Source organism: Stenella coeruleoalba (genome assembly GCF_951394435.1).
Source record: "Stenella coeruleoalba genome assembly, chromosome: 14".
NCBI lineage: Eukaryota > Metazoa > Chordata > Mammalia > Artiodactyla > Delphinidae > Stenella > Stenella coeruleoalba.
In genome coordinates, this window is record NC_137160.1 from 43,025,204 (window position 1) to 43,039,011 (window position 13,808).

At 33.3% G+C, this 13,808-nt stretch overlaps 1 protein-coding gene across 2 annotated transcripts in view; it reads right to left on the bottom strand.

Annotated features, from left to right (window-relative positions):
- Window positions 1-788: 788 nt before the first annotated feature.
- Window positions 789-13,808, bottom strand: part of RNF138 (ring finger protein 138) — a 44,351-nt gene continuing 31,331 nt past the window's right edge. For both annotated transcript variants that reach the window (XM_079943415.1, XM_079943414.1), the window contains exons 5-8: window positions 10,779-10,835; window positions 9,830-9,941; window positions 4,861-4,968; window positions 789-3,257 (exon numbers count right to left, since the gene is read on the bottom strand). In XM_079943415.1, the coding sequence (XP_079799541.1) occupies window positions 3,189-3,257; window positions 4,861-4,968; window positions 9,830-9,941; window positions 10,779-10,835 (346 nt within the window). In that variant the 3' untranslated portion in view covers window positions 789-3,188. The remainder of the gene's footprint in view (window positions 3,258-4,860; window positions 4,969-9,829; window positions 9,942-10,778; window positions 10,836-13,808) is intronic.

Consider the following 13,808-nt stretch of genomic DNA (forward strand, 5'->3'; position numbering starts at 1 on the left):
ATGTCTCTCCTCCGTATTCACTCCCCTGCCTGTTCATCTTATATTCTGCAATGGTATATCCTTCACCAATCTATTAAGAATTCTTATTACACAGGAAATTGCATGGTATAGTGTAATGCAAGTTTGTCAGTCAAGTACCTAATAAAATACACACATTTATCTTCCTCATTTCGGGGTGAGAGTGCAGTCACTCCCATTTCTCAGCCTCAGAATTGGACAATCGCTGTTGGGTGATGCAGGCTGTAACACACACTTTCAGGTCTCTGTATCTTCTTTTAACCTCTTGATATAACTCATTTCCATTCCCCATCTTTTTTCAGAACTGTACTGCCTAATTAGAAAATTATATTCCATATTAAGTGGTAACGTGGAATGAGTACTTTATTCATATTTCTATTAGTTTTACAGTACATGTATTCTGGGCCACACCTTTTCTACAAACATCACAGCCTCCAGAGAGGGTTTATTCTTTGAGTAGCAGCCCTAAAGGGTTCCTATAAAGTTATGATTCACTGAAGATTGTAATTAATACTTGCTAAATATGCAACAAGTATGTGACATGGTATTTGGTAATATATTCTTAGAACTCTGATACCTTATTTAAGGGTAACTTTTCCATTTAAAACTGTCTGTTAACCAGTTAACTAGCTTTCTGTCTGGTTGCTAGCATGGTCTGAAAATCCTGCTGTGTGAACACTTGATAAAATAGCTTTATAAGTTGATTAACATTTGAAAATAAAGATAAAATAGGTTTGTAAAGGTAAACCCAACATATAGTATCAGCATGTGGTATCTTTCTCCTATCCACTTTTTTAAGTGCAAAATAATGGGTCATCTCCTACATGTCTTCCAGGGTGAGTTATGAGAGTTAAATGTTATCATGTTTGCCTCTAGACAAAATTTTAATGAGACACACAAGTAGGAGAAAACCACGTTTAATTGAAAAATAAAGCAATACATCTCAAATAAGACTGTTTAACAACATAAACTGTAATTTGTTGAGGCCTGTAAGTGGTATTCTGAAATTTAGGTAGAGTATCAATACAGTTTCCTCCCTTATCCTGACTCAGCTATATGCACGTTAAAAACAAGGACTGTCTCATGAATTTAAACTCTGTATCTGTAAAGCCAATCCCTATTCCTAATCCACTGACAAAAGGAAGGGAGGTTTTAAACAAACATTTCCATACTGAGGAGCTCCCAGATAAAAGCAAATAAAGTCAATATTTTCCTTACCAAAAAAACTTATGTGAAAGACACACCAGACTATAAATGATATTTAACTAACCCACAAACTTCAAAACACAATTTCATCAAGATGATCTCTACAATTTTCCTTTAAAGAAGTTCTCAAATCCCAGAATGGTTTAACTTGACATACTGGAAGTACTAAATTTTGAAAGAAAGTACTAAAGTTATTGCTTAAACTGGAAAAACCCATGGTCAAAAGTTTTTTTAGAAAAGAGTTTGTTAAACAGCTATTCTTACAATTACACTCATGTAACCGCAGAGAAATGTTCAAGCACATAGTAAACATCACTCTTTCGAATGACACAACCAAGGCATATGTTAACATGTATGGCTTTTTTGGTGATTGTTATTACTACCCATAAATTACTGTTTGACTGAAAAAGGTTTTTACAAAACTCCACTTCCAAAATTAACATTTTATTAAATCAAGTTAAAAAAATGTTCACTGTAGAAAAGTCAACAAGGATTTTAACAAAATCAAAATATACCTTTTTATACAATATATGTATATATTAGCAGCAAACTACTTCTGAGACTTTCTTTTATGTTCTTTTGAGTTATTTATTTTAAAGAAAGCATCAACAATGTATTAGTATGGAATGTCAGCTAATCCACTCTTCATCTTTTATTCTGTGATGTGGGCCTTCTAGTACAAGTTATTTTATGATTCTCATTAATGAATACTAAGAACAAACCCAGTTTTTGACTAAAACGTAGTGAAACAGAGTGGCTGGTAGAATCCACCTCACTACTATAGTCCCACATTACCTTAAGATAACAAATGAGCACCATATAAACAGGTAATTGTGTAGGTGTGTAAACTCATTTTTAAGGTGTAATAGTAGCCAAGTAGATAACTTAGCATTTGACTGTTACTTTAAAAATTTGGTGACATACAAAATTTTAATCAAATCAGATAAATACTTTGATCCCATATTGCTTGTGCATTTTTAAAATCTTAATAGAAATTCTGTATATAACCTGACAAACTGCATGCATATATGTGTATATACACATACAAAAGTGTATGTATATATGCATATACATCTTTAGATTTGAACAAATTTCTAAACTGAGACGAAGTCAAACCTCTCATTTAAATATATATATAGAATGTAATATCACCAACTGAAAGTTTCTAATAAAAGTTTCATCTTAGCTAATCAGCAATTCTGCTATTGAAAATTCTGAGGCCAAAGAGCTGTAATTCAGCTTACTGTACTTTAGGCTTACAAATTAGTCAGCCAAACAAACAAGATATGAAATTACCAACTGCCCACCAAAGAAATAAATTTTTCTCTTGATATTTCCTTCTAACAGCAAAAAGGAAATATCTATACAATGAGCTTTCACTTTTTAAAGAGTCAAAATTAGTAAAGAAATCTCACTAGTCTTCAAAAATACTAAACATTATATAAATACAATTTTCTTATAATAGTTGAATTCCTCTGCTAGAATCTGTATTTAAAAAAGTTTCCTTTGGATTGTTTCATTTAGCACTTCAAGTCTCCATTCTGCAACTCAAATAACTGGCTCAGATTTGTTAGGTTTATATCAATCTCATCTTTCACAATTTGGTACTCTGTTACCTGTGTACAATAATGTCAATGGGAGGAACTGCACCAAATTTCAAAAGCAAGGAAAAATTCAATATGTAATATAAAAAGATAAGTACAACAGGGATTCCCTTTTCACCATTACATTAATGAAATATAATCCTTTTAATGCTTTTAAAGATAATGTCCTAACTTTTATCTTTTAACTTATCAAGAGAATGAAGTTTTTAGATGGCCCACCTTTTTCAATTAAAAACTAAATCAATAGACTGAATTACTTTTATTAATATGCACATCAAGTTATTGAAACGGTGACTTCATGTAGTTTTCTCCTTAAAGATGGCACTTGCAGGTACAAAGATGCAGAGACGTCTACAGCCTTCAGACGTTTACCTGAAAAGATTCTTCAACAGCAGTTTGATATTGGGTTTCCTCATCTAGCTGAAGATTCTAAAAACAGTAACATTAACATGTCAATAGGAAAAACATACTCAATACTTAGTCCAATACATTACACATCTTGATACACATACATACTTGAAACAGTTTATGTTACACCATATACTTCTTTAAAATATAAGCACTAAATACCTAAACTTTTAATAAAAAAATTCAGTTACAATTATTTAGGAATAATTGATAAATAACAGATGATCAGCAGACAATGAAATTTGAGAATTACAGTGTTTTATGATAAGTTATTAATTGAAAGTAGTATAGTTAAGGGTAACCCACAATCATAAATTTTCTGTCATCTCTAGAAAAGAATGCCAATGTTGGAAGGTATATTTATTTTAAAGAAAATAAGCACTTATCACATTAAGACAGTTGAATTAACATCATCTTAATCATAACATAAAGGTAAAAACTGCAGTTCACTCAGTCTGATTATACTACTACTCAACTTGAAAAATTCTATTTCCTTTCAATTATGGTCTATGGACTTGCTTTAAAATAGGCCTCCATTTGACAATCTCAAATCATTAAAATTACATGTTCTTCTGTGGCAAGGTAAAACAGTCTGACAATTAGATCAAAAGCAGTTCACAAAATAAATTTTTGTTTTTCCAAACACATAGTTCTCCAGATGCAGTAACCTTTCTTACACTGAGAATTTAAGAATAACCTATAATTACTTCATAAAACTACTAAAATTATCAGAGTACACTTGAATTTTACATATATTTGAAATATTATTACATATATATTTTTATACAGTGTGACTAAAAAATGTAAATTACACAAAATAAAAAATATGTATATCAAGAATGACATAATTTCAACACTGGAGGGCAGAAGAAATGGAAATTCTGTTCATGCCATTCTCAGAATTGCACATGTCTGTGCTTATTACATAAACTGGAAAACAAGTATGAACCATTCTTTGTCAGGCTGAATCTTGAATTAGATAAGGTTTTAATTCATTGAAGATGAATAAAATGCAATTTCACAATTAATAAAATGAAAGTCATCTAATTTTTTTTTTGTAACTATCAAGACACATTTGGGAAGTAGAAATTAACCTCATGCTTTGCTCTGGGGATCCATTTTTATATTATATAACTTCCCTCATGCACTGTGTTAAAGCAGTGAACTAAGGCCAGAATCTGCCATTCAACCTGGCTTTACATAAATAAGCTCCCTCATTTTTAAAAAGAATGTGTCTCACGTGCAGATAAATCTATTACGAGTTTAACAAGCTACTTACACTACACAAGAAATACATCCTCCATCTGTCATACCAATTTTACTTTTCTAGCAAGTATAATTTTCCTTAAATCTAGACAGTTTTCATATATATCATCATTTTGTTAATCTGGGGGTTTGCTCTTCCTCTATTAATTATCTCTCTAATATAGAAGGTGGACAGTAAATTCAACTTTTACCACTTCTACAAACCAAAATTCACCTGTATTATCATAAAAACAACAGAACTTGCTCTATAACCATCCAGTATGATACATCTTGCCTCAAAACTCAAGTCTAGATTGAAAAAGTTAATTTAACTTCAATATTTAAATGGTATTTTCTTAATCTTGAAAAACTCACTTACCACAAATTCTCCATAATCAAACTGATGCCTTTGATTTAGATGACTAACGAAATTTCTAGTAATCTGGCTAGGATCTCCCCAAGGAAGAGACACACAAATAGGACATGTCTATAAAAAACACAGTATTTCAAATAAAAAATAATGAAAATAACCAAACAACATTATTGAAAGTATTAAAACATGTTACAAAAAAATCTACACGAAAAGCATTTCTAAGGGCCAAATTTCATGACTAGATTATTTCTAGATCAAATTACCTTAGATAAATTACACTAATCCAACACAACACAATAAAAAGAGAGATCTAACATATTCTATTACTTAAATCTGATTATTCTACTGTTTTAACAGCAACACCATATCCAGCCTTAACCAACTGTAATAATAATTACCAGTAACCAGTATGTAATCTCATTAGAGCCACACAATAACTGTGACATAATTATTATTATTAGTTTAATTTCATTTATAAGTAAGATGAAAGCAAAGGAAGCCTTAAATTGTATCCTTAAGGTTTCAAGTGAAGTAAGTACATCTTAAAAAGTGAATGAATTACAGACTGAAATGAAACAAAACAGAACTTTAGTAACTGGACTATAGCCAAAGTTTGTGCTATGTTGAATATAATGCAGAAACAAAAATTCACTAATGCAATATAAAACAAATGAAATCTCTTAAATATGAGATTTTCCCCAGGAGATGTCTTTGGCACTGTATCTGTTTACTTAACAGTAACAGACCCTCTCCTAATGAGCAAAGTAGGGGGAGTATCTCCCTTAGCACTACCCGAGACTTTAAGGGCATACTGGGGCATACTCTTCCACAACTTTTTGTAAAACTGCTAAGATGTATCCACAATCCTTATTTTATCTTTTGATACATTTTCCTTCTAATTTCTGAAGAAAATATTTACATATCAAAATGGTAAGTATCTCTTCCAGCTCAGTTTCTCCTGTTTGATAGACAGTTGAAATTGAAACTCATGCTCCAAATGTGGAGCTGTAGAACCATTAACAATGTTGGAATCCTGCACTCTGCTCTATTCTCCTTCACTCATCAAAAAAGGTCTCACCACTCTCATACACACCCTCAAAATGGCATCAAAAAGATATGTATGCATCACATGGAGGCTAAACAATACACTACTTAATAACAAAGTGATCACTGAAGAAATCAAAGAGGAAATAAAAAAATACCAAGAAACAAATGACAATGGAGACACGACGACCCAAAACATATGGGAGGCAGCAAAAGCAGTTCTAAGAGGGAAGTTTATAGCAAGACAATCCTACCTTAAGAAACACGAAAAAAAAAAAAAAGAAAGAAACAGGAAACATCTCGAATAAACAACCTAACCTTGTACCTAAAGCAATTAGAGAAAGGAGAACAAAAAAAACCCCAAAGTTAGCAGAAGGATAGAAATCATAAAAATCAGATCAGAAATAAATGAAAAGCAAATGAAGGAAACGATAGCAAAGATCAATAAAACTAAAAGCTGGTTCTTTGAGAAGATAAACAAAATTGATAAACCATTAGCCAGACTCATCGAGAAAAAATGGGAGGAGACTCAAATCAATAGAATTAGAAATGAAAAAGGAGAAGTAACAACTGACACTGCAAAAATACAAAAGATCATGAGAGATTACTACGAGCAACTCTATGCCAATAAAACGGACAACCTGGAAGAAATGGACAAATTCTTAGAAATGCACAACCTGCCAAGATTGAATCAGGAAGAAATAGAAAATATGAACAGACCAATCACAAGCACTGAAATTGAAACTGTGATTAAAAATCTTCCAACAAACAAAAGCCCAGGACCAGATGGCTTCACAGGCGAATTCTATCAAACATTTAGAGAAGAGCTAACACCTATCCTTCTCAAACTCTTCCAAAATATAGCAGAGGGAGGAACACTCTCAAACTCATTCTACGAGGCCACCATCACCTTGATACCAAAACCAGACAAGAATGTCACAAAGAAAGAAAACTACAGGCCAATATCACTGATGAACACAGATGCAAAAATCCTCAACAAAATACTAGCAAACAGAATCCAACAGCACATTAAAAGGATCATACACCATGATCAAGTGGGGTTACCCCAGGAATGCAAGGATTCTTCAATAGATGCAAATCAAACAACGTGATACACCATATTAACAAACTGAAGGAGAAAAACCATATGATCATCTCATTCGATGCAGAGAAAGCTTTCGACAAAATTCAACACCTATTTATGATAAAAACCCTGCAGAGAGTAGGCATAGAGGGAACTTTCCTCAACATAATAAAGGCCATATATGACAAACCCACAGCCAACATCATCCTCAATGGTGAAAAACTGAATGCATTTCCACTAAGATCAGAAAAAAGACAAGGTTGCCCACTCTCACCACTCTTATTCAACATAGTTTTGGAAGTTTTAGCCACAGCAATCAGAGAAGAAAAGGAAATAAAAGGAATCCAAATCGGAAAAGAAGAAGTAAAGCTGCCACTGTTTGCAGATGACATCACACTATACATAGAGAATCCTAAAGATGCTACCAGAAAACTACTAGAGCTTATCAATGAATTTGGTAAAGTAGCAGGATACAAAATTAATGCACAGAAATCTCTGGCATTCCTATACACTAATGATGAAAAATCTGAAAGTGAAATCAAGAAAACACTCCCATTTACCATTGCAACAAAAAGAATAAAATATCTAGGAATAAACCTACCTAAGGAGACGAAAGATTTGTATGCAGAAAATTATAAGACACTGATGAAAGATATTAAGGATGATACAAATAGATGGACAGATATACCATGTTCCTGGATTGGAAGAATCAACATTGTGAAAATGACTACTACCCAAAGCAATCTACAGATTCAATGCAATCCCTATCAAACTACCACTGGCATTTTTCACAGAACTAGAACAAAAAATTCCACAATTTGTATGGAAACACAAAAGACCCCGAATAGCCAAAGCAATCTTGAGAACGAAAAACAGAGCTGGAGGAATCAGGCTCCCTGACTTCAGACTATACTACAAAGCTACAGTAATCAAGACAGTATGGTACTGGCACAAAAACAGAAAGATAGATCAATGGAACAGGATAGAAAGCCCAGAGGTAAACCCACGCACATATGGTCACCTTATCTTTGATAAAGGAGGCAGGAATGTACAGTGGAGAAAGGACAGCCTCTTCAATAAGTGGTGCGGGGAAAACTGGACAGGTACATGTAAAAGTATGAGATGAGATCACTCCCTAACACCATACACAAAAATAAACTCAAAATGGATTAAAGACTTAAATTTAAGGCCAGAAACTATCAAACTCTTAGAGGAAAACATAGGCAGGACACTCTATGACATAAATCACAGCAAAATCCTTTTTGACCCACCTCCTAGAGAAATGGAAATAAAAACAAAAATAAACAAATGGGACCTAATGAAACTTCAAAGCTTTTGCACAGCAAAGGAAACCATAAATAAGACCAAAAGACAACCCTCAGAATGGGAGAAAGTATTTGCAAATGAAGCAACTGACAAAGGATTAATCTCCAAAATTTATAAGCAGCTCATGCAGCTCAAAAACAAAAAAACAACCCAATCCAAAAATGGGCAGAAGACCTAAATAGACATTTCTCCAAAGAAGACATACAGATTGCTAACAAACACATGAAAGAATGCTCAACATCATTAATCATGAGAGAAATGCAAATCAAAACTACAATGAGATATCATCTCACACTGGTCAGAATGGCCATCATCAAAAAATCTGCAAACAATAAATGCGGGAGAGGGTGTGGAGAAAAGGGAACACTCTTGCACTGTCGGTGGGAATGTGAATTGGTACAGCCACTGTGGAGAACAGTATGGAGGTTCCTTAAAAAACTACAAATAGAACTACCATATGACCCAGCAATCCCACTACTGGGCATATACCCTGAGAAAACCATAATTCAAAAAGAGTCATGTACCAAAATGTTCATTGCAGCTCTATTTATAATAGCCCGGAGATGGAAACAACCTAAGTGCCCATCATCAGATGAATGGATAAAGAAGATGTGGCACATATATACAATGGAATATTACTCAGCCATAAAAAGAAACGAAATTGAGCTATTTGTAATGAGGTGGATAGACCTAGAGTCTGTCATACAGAGTGAAGTAAGTCAGAAAGAGAAAGACAAATACCGTATGCTAACACATATATATGGAATTTAAGAAAAAAAAATGTCATGAAGAACCTAGGGGTAAGACAGGAATAAAAACACAGACCTACTAGAGAATGGACTTGAGGATATGGGGAGGGGGAAGGGTAAGCTGGGACGAAGTGAGAGAGTGGCATGGACATATATACACTACCAAACGTAAAATAGATAGCTAGTGGGAAGCAGCCACATAGCACAGGGAGATCAGCTCCGTGCTTTGTGACCGCCTAGAGGGGTGGGATAGGGAGGGTGGGAGGGAGGGAGACGCAAGAGGGAAGAGATATGGGAACATATGTATACGTATAACTGATTCACTTTGTTATAAAGCAGAAGTTAACACACCGCTGTAAAGCAATTATACTCCAATAAAGATGTAAAAAAAAAAGATATGTATGCATCAAAAAGAAAGTATGATTCTTTTCCTTTCTTGCTTTATGCACTCATATACTACATTCTGCAAGGATACAATTTACAATGCTACTGCTTGGTAATGAATCCTCAGTTCACCTTTCCTTATTTCACTCTTTCCAGGCTATTTTCGTACATTACCCTCACAATTAAGCATACGTCTTTTTATAAGTTAGTTACTGGGATTTTAAATATCTCATTTTGCTTCACAGTCATCAATCTTTTGTTGACAAAATATACCTTACTGACAATGCCCCACAAAATTTAAAGTAACCACTTTCCCTTGTACAAATGAAGTGAAATAAATGGGACAGCATACCTTAAACAGAAGACTGTCTTAAACATACATACTTACCACAGGAACTATCTGAAATAGGTGATTACTATTACAGTGATCCAGTAAACGCTGTCTGGTAAAATTTGATTCTTGACACAAGGGACACTTAAAGGTGGGATGCCCAGAAGAACTATAAAACAATTTTAAATGCAGCATACTGAATTTGAAATCATAACGTAAAAATGATGAGCTCCTATTTTTTGACCAATTTTTATTTCTTTCTTTAAAAGTTATAATTATAGACTAATCAAAGATTGTCTCACTTTTAAAAAACTATGTTTTCAATAAATAATCTACAATAGATATTCCTAAACAATCTCAGTTTACAGTACCCTTAGTGTCTAGGAAATTTTTTCATGGTGCCTCTACAAGAGGCCTAAACAAAAATAATAACAAACCTAGCTGTCTCATTTATTAAAGTAGTTAGATTCAAACAACTTAGTCATTCCTGTAACTAATAGATGTCACTGTATGTCCCTTGAAAATTCTAAATATCCCATGGTGTCCCAGTATGGAAACACCATATCTAGGAAATTAAAACTTTTAAAAGACTTACATCCATATGGTGTATCTTTAATTTATCCTAGTTCTAAGACTCTAACATACAAAATTCATAGGAAAAGTGAAAAACAAAAGCATCAGCCATCAGAATGATCAACATTTCAAAATATTCTGAGGATCAGGCCATCACTGGATTTTAATATCTCAATTTCAGCAAGGGACAGTTCAGTATTGACAACTCTGCCTAAATTATGCATGGAAGAAATCTGACCACAGTGAAAGAGGAGAGCTACACGCTTCTAATTTAATGTGACCTGTAAAAGCAACTGCATCATTTATCTCTAAACTGCTAACTTATGCATTATGTCTGATGATTTAACTGAATTTAAATTTTTTTAATTTAAAAATCCATTATTACAAAGTGATAGGTATTATTTACTAAAATAATAGAAATTCAAAAGCTTACCTTGTATTCTCTTGATACGTTTCTGTGTTATCAGATGTGGATGTTTCACTCCTATTACTTAAGAGGCATGGGGGGGAGGGGGAGAAGTTAATACTTCAAGTAATAAAGCACAACACAGATTCATTAACTGCTAATGAAGACAACCAGTCTGAATTTGTTTGAAAAGCCTAAACTTCAAATAGTTCTGAACTATGATATAATTATGGCATTAATTACTTTTCAAATAAATTCTGATAAGACTGCTTATGAGGTCCTTTAAAAATTAATTTAGGCATAGTTACAAAAGTATAGAGAATATAGTATTTTGCAGAATTGTCTTAAATCCATAGCATGAACATTTCCCCAGGTCCTTTAGACTTTCAAATTAAGAGACTCCCCTACCTCTACCTGGACTAGTTAGTTTTTGAATGCTGGGGTAGAATCAAGAATTTGTGAACTTCTTGACTTGTAACTAGGATATAGTTTAAGGTTGTAGCATCCAAAATGATGCTACAACTCCTAAATGGAGTAGGTTAAGAAAAAATATTTGAATGTTCATTATGTTTATATTTTCCAAAAAGGAACTAGGCTTTCCAACATTTAATATACAGAATAACTTGATGTCCTCACTGGGACCCCATGCCAGAGTCATGTGTCTTATGCAGTATCAGAGAAATCCTGAGAGAAAAGTGGGCATTCCATATGAGGACTGTCAGTCATGCATTACAGAATTTCATCAATGTAGTCAATTTTATAAAAACAAGGCCTTTCAATAGCAGAAACATTAAAATAAAAACGAGATAGGTAGTGGACCACAAAACTGTTGTGAAACTTAGAAAACTGACTTTTCAGTTTTCTTTTACAAAAGGACAAGCAATACTGTATCATCTACCTAACAGATGTTCTCCAATGACAGTCATTTCCCTTCTGTGAAAATACTGTTGTGTCTCCACACACATTCTCTGCAAGAAAGCTTCCCTGCCCAAATAGGAGACTATTAAACCACTATTTTGCATCTTTTTAGCAGTTATTAATCTGTCTCTGCAGGTAAAGGTGGTATTCTAACAATGTGGAGACTAAAAACTGCTTTTCAAAATAAATTCAAACTACGGAGAGTGCACGTGTTAAAGGGATGTTATGACTTTACCAAAAACAGTATGTCACCTATTTTTTAAAAATCTCATATCTATACATTTAAACTTGGTAACAGATTTTTCTAAACTGTTTTTAAATCTTCCAAATAAAGATAATCATTGGGTTTTGAACATGCCCTAATAAAATATAAAAACTTCCAATTCGTTTGTAAGAACAACTATAACATAATCAGAGACTATGGAAAATTTCAACAAAAGCCCTTTCAATATTTACCAAATGGGACTGAAAAATATAGGAATCTCAACCTATGACATACTCTTCCATTTGGATCTGTATTGTGTGTTGTAGGTATCTTTTCAGCCATGATAGTCATCAGACCAAGTATCAAAGTAAAGTGAATTTAATCGAAATCTTTAAATTACTGTCACTGTATTAAACCAAGATTTTAAGAAATTTTAGAAATCATAGTCAACCACATTGTTTTCAATAAAAACAGTAATAAAACTTTAAGAATGAAAATATTTTATACCATTAAATAAAGCAAACTTATTTTTAAAGTAACTTTTTCATCTTTATCTCACTTAAATTTTGCATGTGTTATGCGTAAAGTATCAGTACTATAAAACACATGCATAGTTTTAAAATAAACACACACATACTCAGAGTACATGCTCAATTTTTTTCACTGGTGGGGTATGCAATCACAAAACTCCTGATTTAAAGCATTTTAATATCAAAGTTAATGCCCTTTTTAAATGTTTTCTCCTTTCCACCTACTTTTACAATTCTCTATTTTCCATTATTATTGTTATCATCATTCTAGTCCTTCCTGATCATCCTGTATCATGCCCAGGGCTATTACTGGGAACCTACTCATTTATTCTAGAAATGTATGAATGAGTTCAACAATAGAAAATCTATTACTGACAACCATACTATCAATTTAAAAAACATATGATCATTTATTTCATCTTATGTAGAAACCATTCACTAAAATTCAACCTCCAGAATGGAAACAAAAACAAAAAAACCTCTCATCACCCACAATGCTTTTAGAAGTACAAATCCCTAAACTCTAGATAGCAGAGTATCTGGGAATGAAGTCAGATGTATACATTTTTTTAACTGCATACAAGATTCTGATTTGAGTAAGAACCATTCAATGGAGAAATCTTAAATTCAGGATGATAGCATCATAGAACAGATAAAGAATATGTTAAAAAAACTGTAGTGAACACCATCCATAATAATAAAATTTTAGATGCATTCCCACTAAAATCAAGGAAAAACAGGTGCCTTCTATTTAATACTGGATAGAGGCCCTAGTTAATGCAATAAATCAAGTACAAAATGAAGCAGTAAGAGAGAAAAACTGCATTGACAAACCAAATAATTTTCTACATAATAAATCCAAAAGAATCTACAGGTAAATTATTTAGAACTATTAGAACTAATAAATCAGCAAAGCTGCTAAATGAAAGATTAACATAAAAATCCTTAATATTCCTACTCACTAGTAATAACCACTTAGATTATAAAACAGGAAAAATGATCCATTTGTACAGCAACAAAAACTGTAAGGTTTTAGGGGCTTCCCTGGTGGTGCAGTGGTTGAGAGTCTGCCTGCAGATGCAGGGGACACGGGTTCGTGCCCCGGTCCGGGAAGATCCCACATGCCGCGGAACAGCTGGGCCCGTGAACCATGGCCGCTGGGCCTGCACGTCCGGAGCCTGTGCTCCGCAACGGGAGAGGCCACAACAGTGTGAGGCCCACGTACCGAAAAAAAAAAAACAAAAAAAAAACTGTAAGGTTTTACCAGGAAAAGATATACTAGAACATATTTATGTGTGCTCTAAATGGACTTCTTTTACTGAATTTTTTTTTTTTAATGGAAGAGATAAACAGGTGGGAAATTGGGTGGGAAAAATGAGTATCATATGATGTCAATTCTCTCCA